This window comes from Mustela nigripes, chromosome 13, assembly GCF_022355385.1.
Source record: "Mustela nigripes isolate SB6536 chromosome 13, MUSNIG.SB6536, whole genome shotgun sequence".
NCBI lineage: Eukaryota > Metazoa > Chordata > Mammalia > Carnivora > Mustelidae > Mustela > Mustela nigripes.
The window spans coordinates 44,563,072-44,585,469 of record NC_081569.1 but is presented as its reverse complement, the minus strand read 5'-3'; the positions used below and the strand labels follow the sequence as shown (position 1 = coordinate 44,585,469).

Genomic DNA, 22,398 nt, shown 5'->3' with positions numbered 1-22,398 from the left:
GTACATACATGAATAAGATATATCTAGGATTATTTTGCACGTGTGTTTTAAAACAAATATTATCCTATTGAAAGATCAGTTTGAAGGATAGAGCTTGAGTTTGGGAATCCTGAGAACCAGCTGGCCATCTGTTTACTTTGCCTGGTGTTCACAGATTATCTTGTGAACATTCCAGTTTTTAAGTGAGATTCTCAAACAGGGATTGGTGTTGTGGGAACCATCTGGAAGACCCCAACCGTGACAGCTGCAAACCCTCACAGCCATATCCACCAGGTCTGCCTGTACCATGGCCTGCCCTGGGTCAAAAGTTTGTTCCCTGCAGTTGTGCAATTACAGGACAACTGGAATTCAGAGAGATTAAATGTTCCCTGTTCATATTAGGGAATGGATAATGTGCCAGCCATGTGTTACAGGACAAATGAAGATCCAAACATGACTGCAGGGTCCTTTCCTCAGAAAAGGAAAACATTCATTACTTTGTATTTGATCTTTTACATTATAATAAAAGTTCACATGCAACAAAGAATACACATAATGAAATCAACAGGTTAAAAATTATTAGAAAACTAACAGAATAAGGACTTCTGTATATTTAGGCATATCCATAGCTTAAATCTCATTAGAGCTGTTACTAAAGTGAGGTCTTTAGTAACAGGAGATATGGGAAATAAGGAATTCACTGTTAGGTATATGTGTGGATAGACTTATTTATTCTCTCATTAATTCATTGAATATACATTTAGTACCTACTATGAGCCAAATCATGTGCTAAGACACTGGTCGATTACTGTGTTCCCTTTGCTCTAAATTAAAACTCAGAGCCCACCTCTGGAGACATAAATGAGTATCCATAATGGTCTTAAAAGACAACCAGTGATTTGGAATTTATTCCGTTCTTTGAACTATTCCAAAGTTTTGAGGAAAAAGCCACAGGTTAAAAATCTTCTGTAGAAATATGCCCTTTGCACCTACCTGGTGTTTATAATAAAAGACCACTTCCTATGACTAACTGAAAATTCTGAAAGAAGTGCTGGGGTGGGGAGGAGCCGCTAAACTGTGATTGTGGTCTTGGGAAATGCGTCTGGGATTTGTAGGAGTTCTAGACTGGGACCCAACGTTCATGAGCAGGAAGGCAGAGGTCATAACTAAGGGTGCAATTTACTCAGATTCTTCCCTGACCTTAATCCCATAAACAGTTGCCGCGGTAGGGGCACAAACCAAAGGCTTTAAACTGGATAAAAGCTTTCCCTAAAACAGATTAGGGGGAGGCACTTTCAACAGGACCTTGCAGGATCACAAAAAGACTTCAAACAAGATTTACATGTTATCCAACCTTATTACACATTTTTTTTTCCAGCAAACTGTAAATGCCTTAGTGAGTAACCTCTGCCACATTTTGCTTAAGAGGAAAGTTTACAAATATATTAATATTTGTAAATATTTGTAAATATTTAAGTGATGCAGGAGCTGGAAGCTTGGGGGAGCCGTTCTCAGAAATCCCTCAGAATGTCAGCCCAAGTCTGGAATGTGTTGTGAGGGGTGTTACAGGGAGGACTACGGAGGGCGTCTTGGTTGTGCCAAGAGGAAAAAAATCTTGCCAAGGAAAGACAGTATACAAAGCGCTGTTCACCAAAGCCTGTAATCCAAAGGGGTCCCCCAAAGCTTTACATGGCGGAGAGAAACGGTCCGCACCTGCTTCCTCCAGGGGGGCGCGAACTGAAGACAGAGGCAGGTTCCAAGGAGTCAGGCGCCCCCTACTCGCACAGTCTCTCCCTCGGTGCCCGATCGAATGGGTGACCTATAGCTGACCCAGAGGCAACTCGGACCTCCTCCCGAGCTCGCCGCCACCTCCAAGGCGGACACCGATCCCCAACCCGCAGCACGTACTGAGAACGCCCGGAGTCACTCACCTAGAGCTGCTGCTAGTCTTGTCGTCATGGTGACCGGCGGAGCCACGCAGCCCCGCCCCTTCCTCAAAACGTGGCCCCGCCTCCTCCGAACCCGGAAGCGCGAGGCTCGCGCCCACTGCGCGGACCGTTCGGCAAGGGGGAGCGCGGCGGCCCAGGCTCGCCCGGCCGCGCGCCCCGCCCCTCCGAGGCCCGCCCTCCAACTCGCCCCCACAGCTCGCGGCGCTTGCGGGTACTGAGAGCTCTAGCTGCCGGCGGTGAACTGGGCCCAGCCACCCCCACGGCCCGCGCTCCTACTGGAGGGAAGAGCCGCCTCGGGGAAGAGGAAAAGGGACGTGGGGGAGGCCACGGCAGGTGAGGGGTGGGTGAGGGCCTGGGAAGCGGGCTGTGGGTGTGTGATGTGTTTAGGCTAGCAGGTGGGTGTGTATGTAGCGTGCGCGGCTGCCTCCGTTGGTGTGACTTTGTTTGTGTGGCCCCTAGTGGGCTGGTCCATGTGACCATGCACGTGATCGCACGTCCCTCTGTGTGTGTGTGTGTGTGTCTGTCTGTCTGTCTGAAGTCGAGTTTGGGTTCCTGACTTGGTCGGTGTACCTGTGACCCTGCCTTTTTGAGGCTTTCACGGTGGGACTGGGGTGGGGTGGGGTCTGTGTTTGGATCATCTGGGGTTAGGGTCGGAGGGGGCGCTGGATCAGAGCGTACTGCTGTAATCCGGCCCTGGGGATACACTGCTGCAGTCCAGGAATATGTTTTTCAACTTTTAAGAACTCTGAGCAGAAAGAAGCTAGTTATTTTGGAGATTGCACCTCAGTGACAAATGTCTTTGTCATTGCCAGGTGTGAGGGAGGTAGCAGGACTAGTGTTTTGCTTTTCCTCTTCTGGTTTTCCTGGGGAGTTATAAATTCTGCATTTATGCTGCTTCTTTGTCTCCTCGGGCAATGTTCCATCTCCTTGTAGCTGAAAGACTCAAGAGACTCAGGAGTAACTTAATAGCTGTGTGCAAATTTCCAAGAGCTTTTATCCCAAGACAGCACAAGGTGAGGTGTCACCGAAGAAATGTCAGGTAGGCAGCTTTTCCTCCCATGAGGTTTAGACAATAATGGAGTAAGTTCCTGAAGAGAATAGGAATAAATCTGCCCCTGAAGAGATCTGAAAAAAGAATAGCTCTCTACTGGTGTGGTAATCTATGGAGACTTGCCCTTAAGAAATCCAGTTGGATCGCCTAGAGACCCTCAGGTTCTAATATTTACTTATTGCTGGTATTAATAATCACAGATTGTCCATATGTGGATCAACTACAGATTGAGATAAAGGATCCAAAAACCTCTGACTAGTTAAGCTGGTTATGTGACTTAAACATTCTTAAAGACAATCTCACTGATTGTAAACTGGCAGGTTCTGTTGGAACCCTGAGAGATAAGTGCATGAAATTCTTGGTGCACACTCAAAATTGGCAATTTTATTGTCTAGCACCTCAAGGGCTAGAGAGGACTGGGTGTCAAAAGCACTCCCTGAGGAGGGGTTTCTTTAGGCAAGATTGAGGCTGATGTCTGCAGCCCTTTTCCCACCAGCGTGAACAGGTGCTTTTGTTTTTGTGGAAGAATTGAATTGTGAGAGATCAAATCAGTCCACATTTGATCCGCATTCTTTCTTATTTAATACTGACCAGTTTGGTCGCAATCTCAGTTAACTTTTTTTTTTTTTTTTTTTTTTTTTGGCCATATACAGAATGTTCCTCTTGTGACTTGGAAAAGTATACCCTTTTAGAGAATGAAAGAGAGCTAGGAGAACAAACTTCCTTTTCATACCACTCACAGCTGCTTTGCCTTTGCAGCAGTGAGTTGTTTTTTTTTCCCCCACTTAGACGTCAGTTGGTCAAATGCAACATTTGGTATCTGTCTTACCTTTCATGTGCTGCCAAACTAGCACAAGTGTTAAAATCACTTGCCCCTACAAAAATGTAGTCACAGTTGGGTGGAATCTTTCCATCTAGTGAGATTAGTTATAAAGAGTTATAATACTGAGTTGGTTGTGAATAATACCGCGGACTGTGGTAAGGAACATCTTTCTACTTATTGCTGTGGGAAGAAGTGGATGACAGTGAATGTGTGTGCCCGTGTATAATCTGTATCTGTATGTGTACGATCTGTGTGTGATCTTTATGATAGTTTGGTTTGTACATTGCAGCCGATTCCAAAACTGAATAATTTGTCCCAAGTTTGACAAATCTAGAAGCTAACTATTTGGCTTTAAGGGCCTTAGGTGTTTTATAAACCTGCTGAGCAGATAAATGGCTTAGATTTTTTTTTAACATGTTACTATTTGTTAAGAGAAAATGGATATGCAGAGAATGATTTTCTTTATTCCAGTATGAATTATAACTGCAGTTGTGATTTCACTGATTTCAGCTTAAGACTGGCTAATGATATTCTTGGTACTCTTTAGAACAAGTTATGATTTTAACATACTTTTCTAAAATCACCATCCTAGCCTTGAGAGAACAGACCATTATTACAATGTCAGGGTTGTAAGTCAGGTTTAGTAATGGATGTCTACATTTGCCATCTCCTTGGGGTTTAGTTTAGTAACCCCCCAAGGTTAGAGGTAACTGTTAAGACTGTTAGTTCCTTGTACTCCCAAGACAGCAGATGTGGGAGGCCAAAAGGGAAGAGTTTCATTGGGTTTAGAGTCCCCAGCTCCTAGCCAGTCCAGAGAACCTCTAAAATGACAATTCGGAGTCAGCCCAGGAGTTAAGTCTAGTGGTCATGAACACATCCTAGCCCTAGTAGGAAATCCAGACTCACCCTAGGGGTAGAGGACAAGATGAACAGCAAGTATTTGAATCCTTCCAAACCAGTGGGTGGAAGTTCCTCATTTGGCAATAAGAATCTGCAACAGAGAGCTGTAATTTCAGTTTCTTATTATGACATAACACAGATGCTTTAGCAAAGAGGGGCAGCCTTTCAATTGAAGATGCCCAGCCAGTCCGAAGCTCTTACAGGGCTGAGTCAGAGGGAGTTTAGGATGGCCTGATCCAGTCTTCTTAGGACATAGTCATCCATTTTGTCAATGGATAACACCTCTGTGCCAAGCCCTGTTCTAGACTTTGTCGTAGATGACAAAACAAGCCCAAAGAGGGTCAGTGACTTTTCCAAGGTCACAGAGCTATAAAAGCTAGAAATTACCAATTTTTTCTAAAGACAAATGTTTTGTTGCTAGATACAGTGCCGTCAAGCCTATTCTGGTATTTTATCACAGATCTTTCAGAAGAGGTTATATCACTTTTAATCACACCAGCGTGAACAGCAAATCTTCCTGTATTTTGCATTAAGTACTACATGTGAAGTTCTGAAGTTATATTCCACTAGAGTTAGATTTATGGCATTTGTGAAGTGATCAGGAGGCACGCTTACATAACCTCCTTTCTCTAGTGTGGACTGTTCCCTATCATTCTACATCTTTGTTAAAATAGATTTCTAAGATACTGTCAACAGAGTTTGCAGTCATTTAACTAGGGCAGGCAGTCTGATGTCAGAAAAGACTCTTCCCTGCCTCTGGTCCTAGCTCTGTAATAGCCATGGGATCTCTGGTAAGTCATTTAAATTTTCTAGATTGGATTCTTCATCTGGAGGAACGAGGGAGTTGGAGTCATGGTCTCTCAAGGGCCCTACCCTGCTCTATGACTATAGGATTTCACCAAATTGTTTTCTGTAGCTTAAGTATATGCAAGAGGTAAAATAGTCCATTTCCTTGGTTTTGCCATTTAAGGTATTGTTGGTATAGCTAGACCAGACTCTACATTTAGTTCTGATGTAAACATGAATTCTTGACGTGAAACATCACATGCTTTTATTTCAGGGTTAACCTCCATTTCAGCTAATCATGGGAGAGATTAAAGTCTCTCCTGATTATAACTGGTTTAGAAGTACAGTTCCCCTTAAAAAGGTATGTATGGTTTTACTACACCTCTTCTTCTCAAAATCTTGTGTTCTGTTTTTGTGACTGAGATGTTATGCCTTAGTAGTGTTTGAGAGTAAAAGGTCATTGCCAAGTATCGTGATGGTGGGCTGTAGAGTGTAAAGTTCTCCCTTCTTTGTCAAGTGCAGTCAACTTTTGAGACTTATTCAAGAGTAAAAGTGGGTATAACTATACTCATTATTTTATAATTGCTTTTATGTATCCAAGCAAGCAGGAATATTTGTACTCCGTTTAGGGGAAAACTTGCAGTAACAGCAACTGCATAGTAAGTGTGGTCAGATTCTGTTATAAAGCCTTTTACTGTTCCTCAGATTTAAGATTTACTTTGGGTCACATTATAGGTCTTCTGTTTGCAGTGGTAGGCATCTTCAGGAAACCTTATTTGCCTGGAATGTCCAAAAACCCCAAGCACTTATATTGAAGTTTGACTGTTGTCTCTGAGTCCCCAAATAATCACAAATGTTTGGGGATCACACTAGACAAAAGCTAGTTAAGCCACAGAGCAAAATCTTTGCTGATCCTTTTGCAGAAGTATGAGAGTTACTGTGATCTGAAAATCTTCTGTGTCTCTATTAATAATCATTTTGTCAGGGTAGACATCTGTGAAAGCACCATGCAGGTTTGAATTAATAACACAACTTTTCTCCATATAGAATTTGAGATACAGTTCTCCTCCAATTATAAACAGAGTATCTGCTATATAACCAGCAGTGTTGTAGAATTTCCCGGATCTTTTATTTAATTCTTTGAACGGTTTAACAAAGTGGGTAATGATGCCCATTTCATAGATGACAAAACTGATATCCAGAGAGGTTAACCTGTTAAAGATCACACAGCCTGGTAGAGTCTGGATTAGAATCAAATTAATCTGGTTTCAAAGCCAGAAATATTTCACTGCTTAACAAAAGGAGCCTCCCTTCCTTCTTGTTCCCTGGGAAACACTGTCATGCTAAAAGATAATTGGCTTCTGGGGTCCCTCTACCTTGTCCCATCCCTGCAAGTAACTCATGTGAGCTCCTCTTGACGGACTCACTTTCTCAGTAAGCTGATCTCCAGACCCAAGACAACACCAGACTCACTGAAATATTCTTAAAAGTAGTTATAGCCAGTAGTTTCATTGATGTCATTTTCTCCAGACTGACCTCAGTCTGGTCCGCAAGTCATAAGTTTGCTTGAAATTTTGTGGTGCTAGATTTTAAATTACAAAGAGATACTGTGTCTTCTAAAATTATCAAATATAATTCTGACAGATTTGCCATTTAGGGAACTGAGAACATTGAAGTGATAAACTTATTCCAAATGGATTATTGGAATAATTTCCTAGAAAATCTTGGAGATCTGAATATCTTATCTCATATGAATGTTATTACTACAGATCGGGATTTACTGTGTGTACTGTCAAAAGCCATTAAGAGATTTTCATCACAATCATAACAAAAACAAACAAACCAAAACCCAAAAAACAATGAAAAGCAAAATGGTGAGTGGCAAAATACAAAGGGCAAAAACACAGGTATGAGTATTATTGTCATCATCTCTGAGCTGGGGAAGTCCAAAAGCAAATTGTTATGGTCCTCTGGACATTACCTTGCCTCATTTGTCTGCTCCCAGTGATATCCGTGATCTCAGTGACCCCTTGGGCCCACAGCACTGCCAGCTAGGAGCTCTCCGAAAACAGAACCTGGAGACCTTGAGATTTTTAATGGCAAACTGGCATAAATATTGATTTGCATTGGCAAAAGTTCAGTCAGTAAATGTACTTTTCCAAATCCCACCAAAAAGTGAGCCAGAGAAAACAAAAATGATTACGCAGTGAATAATACTGATATCTAACACTCACTGAACACAATATATCTGCCAGACTCAGCACTGAGCACCTGACTTGACTCAGCTTATTTAATGCTCATCTTTTTTTCCCCTGCTGGGTTAAGAACTACTAATTCAAGAGGGTTTCTGATGCTCCCTACCCTTTTTTCCCCAGAAAGACAGTTTTTCTCTCTGCCAACTCCCCACACCTGACTGACTGGTTTGAAACATTCTCCCAGGACAGGGACACCTACAGCTGCGGCCTCCTTCCTCTCTAGCAAGAGTCTCCCGCCTCAGAGGCATGGTCTGGATCAGCTTCCAGAACCATCTCCTGAGTGTGACCATCTCTCCCTAGTTTGTCCGAGAGCCTGGAGTCTTTTCTCCCCTCTGGACAGAGCTGGAGAATGACTTTGCAAATTGCCTCCTACACACACACAGCCAGAAGTATGGGAAAGAAATAAGATGCCATATACAGAATTTACTGTTTAATGGTAAACAGAATAGGGCTTCATATAATCATGGATGGGAAAGAAAATTAAAAACTGATTTCTGAAAAAAAGCAGCTCTTTGGAAGAGTATGAAGCAGTTCTGTGTAATATGTTAGCACTGAAGAGGGAAAAAGAGACCAAAGCAGTTTATTATACATGCTAATCTGGTGTGATCCCCAGGGAACCTTGTTAACAACCAAGGCAGTGACATTAAAATTGTCAGAGAAATTGCAGTATAAAGTAACAGTATAAAACCAAATCCATAAGCTTTTCCTTTTTTCTTTTCTTCTAACTTTCCCTCCAGATTATCGTGGATGATGATGATAGTAAAATATGGTCGCTGTATGATGCGGGCCCCAGAAATATCAGGTGTCCTCTGATCTTTCTCCCCCCTGTCAGTGGAACCGCTGATGTGTTTTTCAGGCAGATCTTGGCGTTGACCGGCTGGGGTTACCGGGTTATAGCTGTAAGTATTATTGGGTCAGTATTACAATTCATGTCCCCATTTCATGGTTTTTTTTTGTATGTGTGTGCTTCTGTTTCTGACGAACTATAGTAATGGTCCATGTTTTTGGTGTCTTGTTTTTTGTTTTTAATGGAAGGAAGACACTTTTTTTCTTTTCTTAAATGTGAAATGAAATCTTTTGAAGGAAGGCTGTACAGTACACGGACACACAGAGAAGCAGAGGGAACAGACCTCTGTGGAAACCTCTGTGCCCAGCTTTTACGTAGATTGTCTTAAGTCTGAACAGTAGGAAGCATCAGCCTTGTTTACAGATGAGGAAATGGAGGTTCAGGTCGTTTGGGTGATCGTGGCAGGTCATGGCCACTAGGGGGTGTAGGGAGAACCAACCGGAGTCTTCTGACTCTATTTCCCCTCCTAGTTCATGACCCCACTGCTTCCAGAGGAGGTGAATGTGCACTCTCCCGCAGAAAGGGGTCTGCTAACACTCGGGTAACTGAAAGCTTGCTTTAATGTAAGTCTTCAAAAGTGGAGATGAGGTTTATTCATTATAATGCTCATAATCTCAGCATTTGGTTAAGTTTTCTGTTTTTGTTATTTTATTACTGAGTTTGGACTAAATCTAGTTTCCCGTTTTGTTCTCAAATCCCTTCTGGGAGAGCAGTGTAGGTGAAGAAGTCACTGTTGTTTGTGACTAGTTTTGTGGCATGCCCGGACTGCGTAACAGTGGAGGCTGGTCTCCTGGCTTCCTGGGATGGAGAGACTATGTGGCTTTGAGCAGGCAGTTGTTTCTGGGAGCTGGAATAGTAACACCTACACAGGTCTCCCTGTGGGAGTATTGCTTTTACTATTTTATTTACTGTCTGAAGGAGAGAAAACTCTGACCAGATCTCTTCTCTTGGAAGGTAACTGAAAATTCTACTGGGTTTACCACCAACTAGGGCCACACAAAACAAATCCCAGTTCTTCCTCCTGACAGCCCTTATGGAGAAAACTAGTTACTATCAGCATCGCCCGGTGCCTTTCCCCCAAGGTCTTTTCTTCCCTGGCAGAATTCTCCCCATTCTTTAATCATTCCTCATATGGTGTGTTTTGAGTCTCTGCAACATAATCCTCCCTTGTTCTGGGTTTTCATAAATTCCTCTTGGTGGACAGCATGTTAGGAGAGCAAGATGGCCGCTGCAGCCCAGGACACGGTAGTAGCTTTCCTGGTGGCCGCTGTTAATCAGCCGGGGATGGGGGAGACTGAGTGGCCTCAGGCTTCTCTATCACTTTAGAGCACTCTCTGAAGTTGACTGTGTTTTTATTGCTCCTAACTGGCAGGTCATGCTTGCTTTACCTTCCAGATGGGTACTTCTTTTAGCCCTCAAGCTTCTTGACGTAGGATTTCCTTATTTCATTAGCTAGATAAAGAATAAAGAAAAGTCCAGGGGTGACTGGCTGGCCCATTTGGTGGAGCATGTGACTCTTGATGTCGGGGTTGTGGATTGAGCCCCACGTTGGGTGTAGAAATTTCTTAAAAATAGACAGAAAAGGCCAATGATGACTTCAAAGCTACTTTGTCCTTATGTGCCTAATTCCATGAGGTTTTAAAATGTACTAGATATTTGTTAGTATTTCACAGTTAAAAGGCACAGGCCCTTTTCTCATTTAAATTTTTATTGAGATAACTACAGAGTCACATGCAGTTGTCAAAAAATAATACAGAGCTGTCCCTTTTATTCTTTGCCCAGTTTCTCCCTGTGGTAACATTTTACAAAACTATAGTAGGATATCATAACCAGGGTATTGATTAATACAGTCCACTGATCTTACTCTGATTTCTAGTTTTACTTGTACTCGATTGTATATATTTAGGTGTATGTCTGTGTTAAGTTGTATACAATTTTATTACCTATCTAGGGCAAGGATATCTTTAAATTAAAGGCTTCATAAAAATACCTTCTTGGGGCACCTGGGTGGCTCAGTCATTAAGCATGACTTTGGCTCAGGTCTTACTCTCTGAGTCCTGGGATCAAGCCCCATATCGGGCTCTAGGCTCTGCATTGAGTGGAGAATCTGCTTGTCCCTCTCCCTCTGCTTCTCCCCTCCACTCACGCAGGCATGCGCTCTCCAGACTCTTTCAAATAAATAGATAAAATCTTTTTAAAAAAAAATATGTCTTCATGAGGCACCTGGGTGGCTCAGTTGGTTAAGTGTCTGCCTTCAGCTCAGGTCATGATTCCAGCCCCATGTCAGGCTCCTTGCTCAGTGGGGAACCTGCTTCTCCCTCTCCCTCTGCTGCTGCTCCCCTGCTTATGCTCTCTCTGTCAAATAAATACATTTTTAATGTAAATTAAAAAATAAAAAAATAAATATATATCATCTGCTTTCTTTTCTATCATCTGACTCAAATTCTCAAATTTTCTGTTAGGGAGAGGCTCTTTTCCATCCTGTCAGAATAGTGGAATCTTACCTACAAATGAAATTTTTAATAGTAAAAGTAACATATTTCCATCAGGTCTAAAACTATCCTATTATATACTTGGCAGTATCTATTCCAGCGATTTGTTAGTGATAGAATGAATCTAAGTACTTAAAACAACCAGGCATCATTTACTTATTTTTTTTTTAAGATTTTATTTATCTATTTGACAGAGAGACAGAGATCACAAGGAGGCAGAGCAGCAGTCAGAGAGAGAGAGAGAGAGAAGGGGAAGCAGGCTTCCTAGTGAGCAGGGAGCCCGATGTGGGGCTTGATCCTAGGACCCTGATGTCATGATCTGAGCCGAAGGCAGAGGCTTTAACCCACTGAGCCACCCAGGTGCCCCTCATTTGCTTACTATTAAAGAGAGGGCAATTCTTAGGTGACAAGCTAGAATACCCTCAAGGGACTTAGTGACTTGTATTTCTTTTCCTCCTCCTCATCGTAATTCATAAGCTACTTAGGGTCAAGCACCATACTTCTTTGGTCACAAAAGTACAAGAAATCAGAATGACTAAGTCAATTTAAAAAAGAGGAACAGGGGCGCCTGGGTGGCTCAGTGGGTTAAGGCCTCTACCTTTGGCTCTGGTCATGATCCCTGGAATCGAGCCCTGCATTGGGCTCTCTGCTCTGCGGAGAGCCTGCTTTCTCCTCTCTCTGCCTGCCTCCCTGCCTGCTTGTGATCTCTCTGTGTCAAATAAATAAATGAAATCTTTAAAAAAAAAAAAAAAAAAAAAGAGGAACAGTTTTATTGAATACTCCCTTTAAGCCATGCTACCAAAAAAGAGGGAATTCTCCCCAGACAGAATTTTATTTAGAGCCATAATTTAGAATTAAGGTAGATTTAAGGGCAAACAGTATTTCTTTACTTGGAAGGGTTCGGCCCTGTTCATCCATGAACCTCAGAGTTTCTTAGCTATTTGGGAAGGAAATAGATGTAAATTGAAATTGTTATTCAGTTTCACAAGTGTGCTATTTATTAAATTGGTCTGTTAGGTAAAATGTGAATTTCAAAGTTTAGAAGAAGGTGAGAGCTTATTTTCACATAGTTTGAATAAGGAGGACAGCTTGAGCAAATGAGAAGTGCTGTTATGGGAGTCCTAAATTTTTCATTTGTATATAGTTATTAATTATTGTTATTCCAGTTGCAGTATCCAGTTTATTGGGACCATCTCGAATTCTGTGACGGATTCAGAAAACTTTTAGACCATTTACAACTGGATAAGGTGAGTCCCCTGAAACTAATTATTTAAATGTGATTTTAATGCAACATTTACATTGTAAAGGGTAGTGTTACCTTTCATTTAAGTGGTAGTTCTTTTGAGATATAATTCACATACCATATAATTTACCCTTTTAAAGTGTGTGACTAGGATTTGTAATATAGTCACAGATAGAGGCAACCATCAACACAATCAACTTCAGGAAATTTTTTTTCACCCCAAAAAGAAATCCCGTAGTCATTAGCCATCACTCCTGACCCTTCCTCCCGCTGGCCCTAGCAACTTAATCTACTTTCTGTCTGTGTAAATGTACCCTTTCTGGGTATTTTGTATAAATGGAATCATGCAATATTCATCTTTTCTAACTGAGTTGTTCAACTTAGCATAGTGTCTGCACAGATCATCCTAGTAGTAGCCTGTTATCAGTACTTCGTATTCCTCTTTATGGTCAAATAATATATATCCCGTCGGGTAGGTGAACCACATTGCATTTATCCATTTGTCAGTTGAGGCATGTTTGGATCGTTGCATTGCTTGGCTGTTAGAAATAACACTGCTCTGAACATTCGTGTGCAGGTTTTTGTGTGGACATACATTTTCAGTTCTCTCAAGTATGTACCTAGGGGTAGAATTATCAAATCACAATTTTCTTAAACATAAATTACTAAATGGCTTCATTTTCTAGTGCAACCTATAGGTAATGTTTTTTCTTTTTTTACCTTGTATTTGTGTGCACAAATTGTTTTCTTGACAGTATGTGTCTAAATTGTATTTAAATACAGTATTTCCTAAATGTTGAACTGCTATGGTTATTTCATCTAAGACTGGTGATGACATTATATTCTTTGCTTGGTGATAACTAAAACAGCTTTTTTGAGGGGTATTTATGTTTAGGATTGATTATTGTTTTAGTATCCTTCTTGTATTTGTTTGCAATTAGGTTCATCTTTTTGGGGCTTCTTTGGGTGGCTTTTTGGCCCAGAAATTTGCTGAATATACACACAAATCTCCCAGAGTCCATTCCCTCATCCTCTGCAATTCCTTCAGTGACACCTCTATCTTCAACCAAACTTGGACTGCAAACAGGTAAGAATGTAAACATTTGGCCAAAATTATGACTTTCGTTCAGTAGAATTTTTTAAAATGCAGATTTTGGGGGTTTTTTTGTTGCACTAAGGAAACTACCCTGGCTTTTAAAATTAGAAACAGGGCACCTGGTGGTTAAGGGTCAGCGTTCAGCGCAGGTCATTATCCTGGGGTCCTGGGATCAAGTCCCATATGGGGCTCCTGCTCAGCAGGGAACCTGCTTCTCCCCTGTCTCTGCCTCTCTTTCTGTCTCTCATGAATAAATATATAAAATCTTAAAAAAGAAAAAGAAAGAAAGAAACAATCAGAGGCACCTGGGTGGTGCAGTCATTTGGGCTTCCAAATCTTGGTTTGGACACTGGTCGTGATCTCAGGGTTGAGATCAAGCCCCGCATCGGGATCTGTGCTCAGGGTGGTTGTCTGCTTAAGATTCTTTCTCTTTCTTGGGGCACCTGGGTGGCTCAGTGGGTTAAAGCTTCTCTGCCTTTGGCTCAGGTCATGGTCCTGGGGTCCTGGGATCGAGCCCTGTGTCGGGGCTCTCTGCTCGGCAGGGAGCCTGCTTCCTCTGCCTGCCTCTCTGCCTGCTTGTGATCTCTGTCAAATGAATAAAATCTTTAAGAAAAAAAAAAAAAGATTCTTTCTCTTTCTGCCCCTCCCACTTGTTCTCTTTCTCTCTCTCAAAGAGATAAATAGATAAATCTTAAAAAAAAATTTTTTTAAATAAGTAAAATTAGAAACAATCACCTTTGCAAAAAAAAAAAAAAAGCTGGAATGAACTCTGAATTCAGCTATTTCTCCTATTCTAAATTATTGTTTAGCTTTGTTCAATGTACATTCATGTGCTCTTACAGTATTAGTTATACAGAGCCTGTAGAACTAATACAGTGTTCTGCTTGTTCCACTTACTATTTTGCTGTATATCGACTGACACAATTTCTTTAGGCATATGGCTTCCCCTTATTCTTCGTTCTACTGTAAATCTTTGTACAAATCACTTTTTTCCCTTCCCTTTCTGGGTTATTTCCTTGAGATGTGTTTCCAAAAATAGAGGGAATAGAACATTTAGTCTGTCAGCAGACATTTTGCACATCATGACACATTAACGGTCGTCAGCTTCCAGAACAATGGGAATGGTGGGATGATTTGTGGGGCAACCAGTGGGGGGCTTGTTTCCTTTGAACCATCCCTTCATTGAAGATAACATTTCAAGTAGTTTGATCTGTATGTAATAGTCACCTTAAAGCTGACTTAATGTGGGTTCTTTCATTGCTAGTGAGGCTAGGCTCTACCCTTTAAAAAAAAAAAAAGAAGAAGAAGAAAAGAAAAGAAAAGAAAGGCCCAGTGAATATACATACCTGTATGACCAGGTTGATTTTTCCCGAATGCTATAGGTAAACATTGTTTTCATGATTTTCACATCTCTTTAAAATTGAAGGGGCAGCTGGCTGGCTCAGTTGGTAAAACATGCAATTCTGGATTTCTGGGTCCTGGGTTTGAGTCCCACATTGGGCGTATAGCTTACTTAAAATAAAAATGGTACTCTGGTCTTTTTAAAAACTATTCCTGATGTTATCTCAGCAGTTTGCTGAGCAATTGTGCAATAATACATTAGCTACAAAGAGTTCATGTCCAGACAAGGCACTAAAGCTCATTGATTATTTTTGATGATTTTAATGTTGTTTTAATTGCCAGAAGCCTAGACTGCCCCTACTTTGTTTTCTTTTTCTTTTTGTTTTTTTCATTGTTTAGGCACCACACCCAAAGCTCTTGGAATCCCTCCTTAATACTTACCACCAGGCTCACCCATCCCCCCCCCCCCCCCCTTTCAAAACCCTCGGTTTGTTTCTCAGAGTCCACAGTCTGTCTTGGTTTGTCTCGCCCTCCATTTTCCCCCAGTTCATTTTTCCTTTCCTTTTCCTCCATAAGTTGGGTGTTCATCCTTTCCGATGGAGGTATAATATTCTGTTGTATATATGAACCATATCTTCTTTGTCCAGTCTTCTGTTGAAGGGCCTCTTTCCACAGTTTGGTGACTGTGGACATTGCTGCTATGAGCATTGGGGTACATATGGCCCTTCTTTTCACTACATCTGTGTCTTTGGGGCAAATACCCGGTAGTGCAGTTGCAGGTCATAGGGCAGCTCTATTTTTAATTTCTTAAGGAATCTCCACACTGTTTTCCAAAGTGGCTGCCCCTAATTTGTGCTTCTGCATGTGAGCTATATTTTCTCAGGTATCTGAGTGCTTGCTACATGCCACACATTGAGGCTACAGGGGCAGGCAAAGCCAACAGGATCTGCCCCTCACAGGGGGTACCTAGGCAGCATCACCTTGAGAAGATGTGGAAGCCGTAGGAGGCGGGACGGAGAAAGGTAATGAAAGATGGCCAGCTGTGCTTGTTGAGGGAAGCTCAGCTAATTTCGAACAAGCCATTCCATGGAGAGAACATGCGTCAGAACGTAGTCTGCTCCTTTTATAAGTCATTTCTAGCATAGGTTTAAAGAAAGTAGTATTTGCCCTAGACAATGGCTGTCAGCATTTGTAATTAATGTAACAAATACCAACTAAAAATCACATACAGAAATTCGTAGATTGAATTGCTTTGAATTAGTCCAGTTGAATCTGCTTGTAGCAAACTTCGGGAGGTACAATAACTTTCATTTTGCTATTTTGAAATATCAGTCATTCAAAAGGTGATAGAAACCTGAAGGTTGAGATCTTAAGGTTTCAGTTTTCTTTTTTTTTTTTCCTTAATATTTACTTACTTATTTCAGAGGGTGAGGAGGGTAGAGGGAGAGGAAGAATCTCCAGCAGGCTCCCTGCTGAGCACAGAGCCCAAGGCAGGGCTTAACTCCCATGACCCTGAGATAGTGACCTGAGCCAAAATCAAGAGCCTGCCACTTAACTGACTGAGCCACATAGGTGCCCCAAGTTTTCAGTTTTCTAAAGGAAATAGTTTAGCCATTAGAAATAAAGCCAATTAGTTAAAACAAAATCTCAGAATTATCAAAATGTCTACCTTGGTAAAGGTGTTTGAAATACTGCTTATAATTATTCTAAATCCTCAAATAAAACTTTGATCATATTAAACCATAACTCTTTGGGAGCTTGGGAAAATATATGTAAAAACAAGATGCTTCAAAAGCAGCTGTTTGGAAGAAGAGACCAGCTCTTTTTATCTTTAGATCCTAAGTACCTAGCTAATACAAAGCTATAGTAGTGAATGGAATATTTGTTATTTTTATGTAGTCTTGCAGATTTAAATTACCAGATCTTTGTTTTACAGCTTTTGGCTAATGCCATCATTTATGCTCAAAAAAATCGTTCTCGGAAACTTTTCATCTGGCCCAGTGGACCCTATGATGGCTGATGCTATTGATTTTATGGTGGACAGGGTAAGGATCATGGCATTTGAAGGGGGCCACCTTGTACTAGGAATTTTCATGTCTTCTTGGTTCCTGATGATCTGTCTGTCTCATTGAGTATGTATTAGAGATGTTTGTTAAGCAGTCTTCCATATTTACTTTAGTATATCAACGGATATTAACTGCTGGTAAGTAATTCATCAGAATCACTTGAGGGGAGCTTTTAAAAATACAGATTCCGGGGACACCTGAGTGGCTCAGTTGATTAAGCCGCTGCCTTCAGCTCAGGTCATGATCCCATCGTCCTGGGATCGAGTCCCACATCGGGCTCCTTGCTCAGCGGGAGTCTGCTTCTCCCTCTCCCTCTGCCTGCCACTCTGTCTGCCTGTGCTCACTCTGACAAATAAATAAATAAAAATCTTTAAAAAAAAAAAAAATACAGATTCTGGAGGCACCTGGCTGGCTCAGCTGGTAGAACGTGCGGCTCTTGATCTTGGGGTTAGCATGGAGCCTACTTTAAAAAAAAAAAAAAAGAAAGAAAGAAATACAGATTCCAAAGCCTCGCCAGCCCATTGAACTGGAATCCCTGGGCATTGGGTCTGAGAATTTATATTTTTACTCTACTCCCCGCCCCCCATTCTCCTCCCTGAGGGAGTCTGAAGTAGCGAGTCTACACACTTGCAGTTAAGGGGCTACGGGGCTAGATGATTTTCGTGAGGTCTCTTCCAGCTCCAAAATCTCTTAAAAATGTTGATCTGTCAGTGTGGGGCTTTGGAAAATGGCTTGCTGCCCACAGGCACCTGATTGAAGAGGCACAGGTTGAAGGTTACTGAATGCCCAGAACAGCGCCACCAGCTGGGAAGCCCAGTGCTGGTCTCCCGGGTACATAGTATTTCCTCACAGATGACCTGGCCTCCACACATGATGCCACCTTTCTAAGCACAGATATCAGCTGTGGATTTAATGTAAACGTGAGGCACAAAACTAATCCAAATACTTTGCCTGTGTTTCTTCCTGCAGCTGGAAAGTTTGGGGCAGAGTGAACTGGCTTCAAGACTTACCCTGAATTGTCAAAATTCTTACGTGGAACCTCATAAGATTCGGGACATCCCTGTGACCATTATGGATGTAAGCTTCCTTTTAAGTAAAATAGATGCTTTACCTTTTTAAATGTATATATCAAGAGCTTCCTCATACTTATTTTATAATTTTTCAGTATGCCTCTTCAAATGCTGCCTTGGATTTTTTTTTTTTTTTTTTTTTTTTTTTGGACAGCCCACCCCCCAGCTTTTTCAATTCTAAAACAGTCAATTTATTGCTTATCCCATATTTTCCCTGGTAGGAGTAACACCCTTGAAATCAGAATAAACATAAACAGGCATGGTAGTCCTTACCCATTTTGATGTATTTTTTGCTGTTGTCATCTCCAGATATGTGCAGTGAAGAAAAGTTGCCTCACAGGGCAGAGAATCAAGAATTCCATAAAGTCTAATAGGCACAAAAGCTTGCTTCTTATATTTTTTGAGTTGTGGTTGAATATACATAATGAAATTTACCATTTTAACCATGTTTATGTGTACACCACCATCCATTTCCAGAACTTTTCATCATCCCAGACTGAAACTCTGCACCCATTAAGCACTAGCTCACCAGTCCCTCCTCCTCCCAGACCCTGGTAACCAATATTACATATTATATATAATATTATATACTATCTCTATGTATTTGACTAGTCTGTGTACCTCATGTCAGTGGAATCTTATAATACTTGTACTTCTGTGTCTTGCTTATTTCACTTAGCAGAATGTCTTCAAAGTTTATTCCTGTTATAGCATGTTAAAGGCTGAATAATAATTTTCTTTTAGTATATACCACATTTTATTTATGAAGTCATCTGTTGATGGGCATTTGGGTTATTCTACCATTTGACTATTAAGAATCATGCTGCTCAGAGTATTGGTGTATGAATGTGTCTGTTTGAATGCCTAATTTCACTTCTTTTGGGTCTGTACCTAGAAGTAAAATTGCTGAGCCATATGGTGATTCTGTGTTTAACTTTTTGAGGAACCATGATACCATCTTCCACAGTGGCTGTACCATTTTACATTCCCACCAGCAACGCACAAGAGTTCCAGTGGTTCCATATCCTCCCCAAAAAACCACAGCTTTTGTTGTTGTTTTGTTGTTGTTTTTGTTTTTGTTTTTAAAGATTTTATTTATTTATCAGAGAGAGAGAGGGGGAGAGAGCAAGCACAGGCAGACAGAATGGCAAGCAGAGGCAGAGGGAGAAGCAGGCTCCCTGCTGAGCAAGGAGCCTGATGTGGGACTCGATCCCAGGGCGCTGGGATCATGACCTGAGCTGAAGGCAGCTGCTTAACCAACTGAGCCACCCAGGCGTCCCTTTTTTTTTTTTTTATAATGGCCATGCTAATAGATGCAAAGTGGTATTCCATTGTGTTTTGGCTTATTTTTTTTAAATCATGTAACTTGCATACCATGTAACTTTGCCTCATAAACGGATTTATTGCTAAAATCAACATGTTTTTAAGAATTGATTTTTGTCAGGAAATTAGCCATTACAAGTATGTAAATAATAATTTCTCATTCTCAACTGGAATCTCTACATTCTGAAATTTGCCATGACAGAACGAGGTTTTCAGTACTCTTGGTAAAATATTTGGTCCTCAGTACATTTGCACTGCTTGCCCATTTTTCCAAACTGAGCTCACCACTTGGGTACATGGTCACTGAAAACGGTGTATAAGCTTCAGCACATTGGAGATGCTTTTTATGTGTGCTTCATTTAAAAAATTACTTTTTGAAAGCTTATTTGCTTGTATATACACATAAGTTTATGTGGGCATTAAAAGATGTCTAGAATCATATACTCCACAAACTGCTAACAGTGGCTCCCCCAGGAAAAGATCTGGACTTTTTCTTATACTCTTAAAAAAATTTTTTGGATTTTTTTTTCTACTGAGCATATACTACTTATGTAACTGTTTTTAGGTAATAAAGTAAAAGTTCTTTTGGGATTTTAGTGATCTTTTTGAAATTAATTGGCTTTCACTATTAATATTCTTTTAGTTTAGTCAGCTGTGTTTGAGGAGAAAAAATTCATGACATGATTTTCCCCCAGTGAATGCAAGAGATGTTTGACAACAGAATCTGTAGCTTATGTTGGAGTTAGAAGTCACCAGGGATGAGTAGGAGATGGCCTGGGGTTCAGCAGTGTCTCTTCACAAGCAAGAAATGCTTTGGGAGGCACGTTCCACAATGTGCAAAGAACATACTAAAATACTGGTAAGCTTCAGCTTTGTGTTTTTTTGTTTTTTGGGTTGTTTTTTTTTTTTTTAAGGTATTTGACCAGAGTGCACTTTCAACCGAGGCTAAAGAAGAAATGTACAAACTGTATCCTAATGCCCGGAGGGCTCACCTTAAAACAGGAGGCAATTTCCCATACCTGTGCAGAAGTGCAGAGGTGAATCTTTATGTACAGGTAAGTCCCAGCTTGGAAGCCAGAGCACTTTGAATGCAAAGTGTATGGTTTGAAACATAAAGCTATTTTTTCCTTTCTTTTCTTTCTTTCTTTTTGATGGTAGAGTAAGAGAACTACAGAGTTCTCTGTAGGAATGAGGCATTCACTTGAAAAGGGTGGTTTACATTAACAATTTATAGCAGAATTCAGCTGGGTACATTAGAGACAGTTGAGTGACTCTCTGCCTACCGTCTCTTTTCTAAGAAGAGCAGGTTCACATCCACACATACCGAAGTAGCCACATCCTATGATGTGACCTTGCCTCCTGAATACAGTAAATTCAGTCAGAGCAGAACACCTTCATGAAGCAGCTTTCTGATCCATTTCTGATGCATTAAAAAAAAAATACACACAGGGAAGGGCGCTTGGCTGGTTCAGTCAGAAGAGCTTGCGATGCCTGATCTCGGGGTTGTGAGTTCAAGCTCCACGTGGAGTGTAGAGATTACTTAAATAAAACTTTAAAAAAAAAAAAAAAAAGCGCATACACACACACACACAAACTGCCCCTTCACCCTCTACCCAAATGGGTTAATTAAAATAGTGAGAAATTATTGCTTTGGTAGTTTGGCAAGAAGTATCAAGATCTTCAAAACCCAGTCGCATCTTTTAGTCCTGTCATCTGCTTGTGGCAGTGGATCCTAAGGAGAGGACCCGAAATTCACAAAAACTCGAGACAGTCATCACGGTCTTACTCAGAACAGCAGAGGATGGGAAGGACCTGAGTCACAGCAGCAAAGTAGGAGGGTGAACACCTACTCACAGAGCAGCGCGCCACCATTGAAAATGCTGATGAAGAGTTTATAGGAACTTTATAGAGACTTGTAACACAGGAAATAGGGAGCAAAGATCCCACATTGGGGTTTTTTCAAAATACCTCTTTGACTTTCCTGTGCTTTCTAACTTTTCTGTAATCGACATGTGTTCCTCTGTAATTTTATTTTATTTTATTTTTTTAAGATTCTTTTTTATTTATTTGACAGAGATCACAAGTAGAGAGGCAGGCAGAGAGAAAGGGGGAAGCAGGCTCCCCACTGAGCAGAGAGCCGGATGTGGGTCTTAATCCCAGGACCCTGAGATCACGACCCAAGCCAAAGGCAGAGATCTAACCCACCGAGCCACCCAGGCACCCCTGTTCCTCTGTAATTTTAGAAGTACAAAACATTTCTGTACTGTCGTGGCATTGAAAATAACAATCCTGTGTTTCCATAGATCCATTTGCTGCAATTCCACGGAACCAAATACGCAGCCATTGACCCGTCAATGGTCAGCGCCGAGGAACTGGAGGTGCAGAAAGGCAGCCTTAGCCTCAGTCAGGAGGAGCAGTAGCTGCGGCGTCACCTGTTGATGACGAGCGGTCCAGAGAGTTCTTGTACAATCAGCGGTGTGAGTGCCTGCTGGGCAGCCACCCCGTTCCGTGGTCAGGTTCGCCGGTGATCACTGTGTTTGGAAGTAGGACTGTTTGTCATCTTTGTGACAGGCGGCAGCTCTTCTGAGCCAGTGTAACTGTTTTGTTTTTTTTAGCTTTTGAATTTGAGGAAGTACTTTTGAAGACTCCCATTTTAAGAATTGTGAAAATTTTGCTACCAAAAGTCTTCTCACCACCATGTTCTTAAGGGAATGTTAATTTCTGAGGTTTGGGGTTTTGTGAGGTTATTTTTTTCTTTTTCCTTTTACTTTCTTTCCTCCTCTCTTTCTTTTTATGTTATTTGCTGTAAATGCTGCACATCCAGATTGTGTATTGGAAGGACATTGGTTATTTTTATGCTTTCTTGGTCATAACCATTATCACAAGTGCCAAGGCTCTCTGTCACCCTACCGTTTGCTCTCCTGCAAAATCAACTACTTCTAATTTCCGGTTAAGCAGATCATTTTCAGTTTTATCTGTTGTCTTTCTAGCCATTACAGTCATTTGGAATAAAAATTCAATTTCAGTGAGTGGCTTTGGTGATTACTGTAGCTGCCCAATTGGGCTACATAGACCTAGGACTTTCTGAGAAGCAGGCCATTGTGTCGTTGGCCAGTCCTTTGTGACATTAGGTAAGTTACCTAATCTCACTAAGGTGCGTATGCTCCTTGTCAAGTA

At 41.3% G+C, this 22,398-nt stretch overlaps 2 protein-coding genes across 2 annotated transcripts in view; one reads left to right on the top strand and one right to left on the bottom strand.

Moving 5' to 3' along the window:
• SLC51B (solute carrier family 51 subunit beta) overlaps window positions 1-1,932 on the bottom strand; it is a 51,194-nt gene extending 49,262 nt beyond the window's left edge. The window contains exon 1 of the mRNA XM_059372265.1: window positions 1,911-1,932. The gene's annotated coding sequence lies outside the window, so the exon portion shown is untranslated. The remainder of the gene's footprint in view (window positions 1-1,910) is intronic.
• A 74-nt stretch (window positions 1,933-2,006) lies between these two features.
• Window positions 2,007-22,250, top strand: SPG21 (SPG21 abhydrolase domain containing, maspardin). Its single transcript, XM_059372263.1, has 9 exons — window positions 2,007-2,261; window positions 5,763-5,849; window positions 8,481-8,642; window positions 12,249-12,329; window positions 13,267-13,412; window positions 16,699-16,807; window positions 17,798-17,905; window positions 20,136-20,276; window positions 21,525-22,250. Exons 2-9 carry the CDS (start codon window positions 5,787-5,789, stop codon window positions 21,639-21,641), a joined length of 927 nt encoding a protein of 308 aa, XP_059228246.1. The 5' UTR covers window positions 2,007-2,261; window positions 5,763-5,786; the 3' UTR covers window positions 21,642-22,250.
• Window positions 22,251-22,398: the final 148 nt, after the last annotated feature.

What these genes read in the sequence shown, in the direction of transcription:
- SPG21 (XM_059372263.1), top strand. Translation starts at nt 5,787, where the DNA reads ATGGGAGAGATTAAAGTCTCTCCTGATTATAACTGGTTTAGAAGTACA. An exon ending in ACCATTTACAACTGGATAAG is followed by an intron (nt 12,330 to 13,266) that starts GTGAGTCCCCTG and finishes GTTTGCAATTAG; the next exon opens with GTTCATCTTTTTGGGGCTTC. An exon ending in AGGTGAATCTTTATGTACAG is followed by an intron (nt 20,277 to 21,524) that starts GTAAGTCCCAGC and finishes GTGTTTCCATAG; the next exon opens with ATCCATTTGCTGCAATTCCA.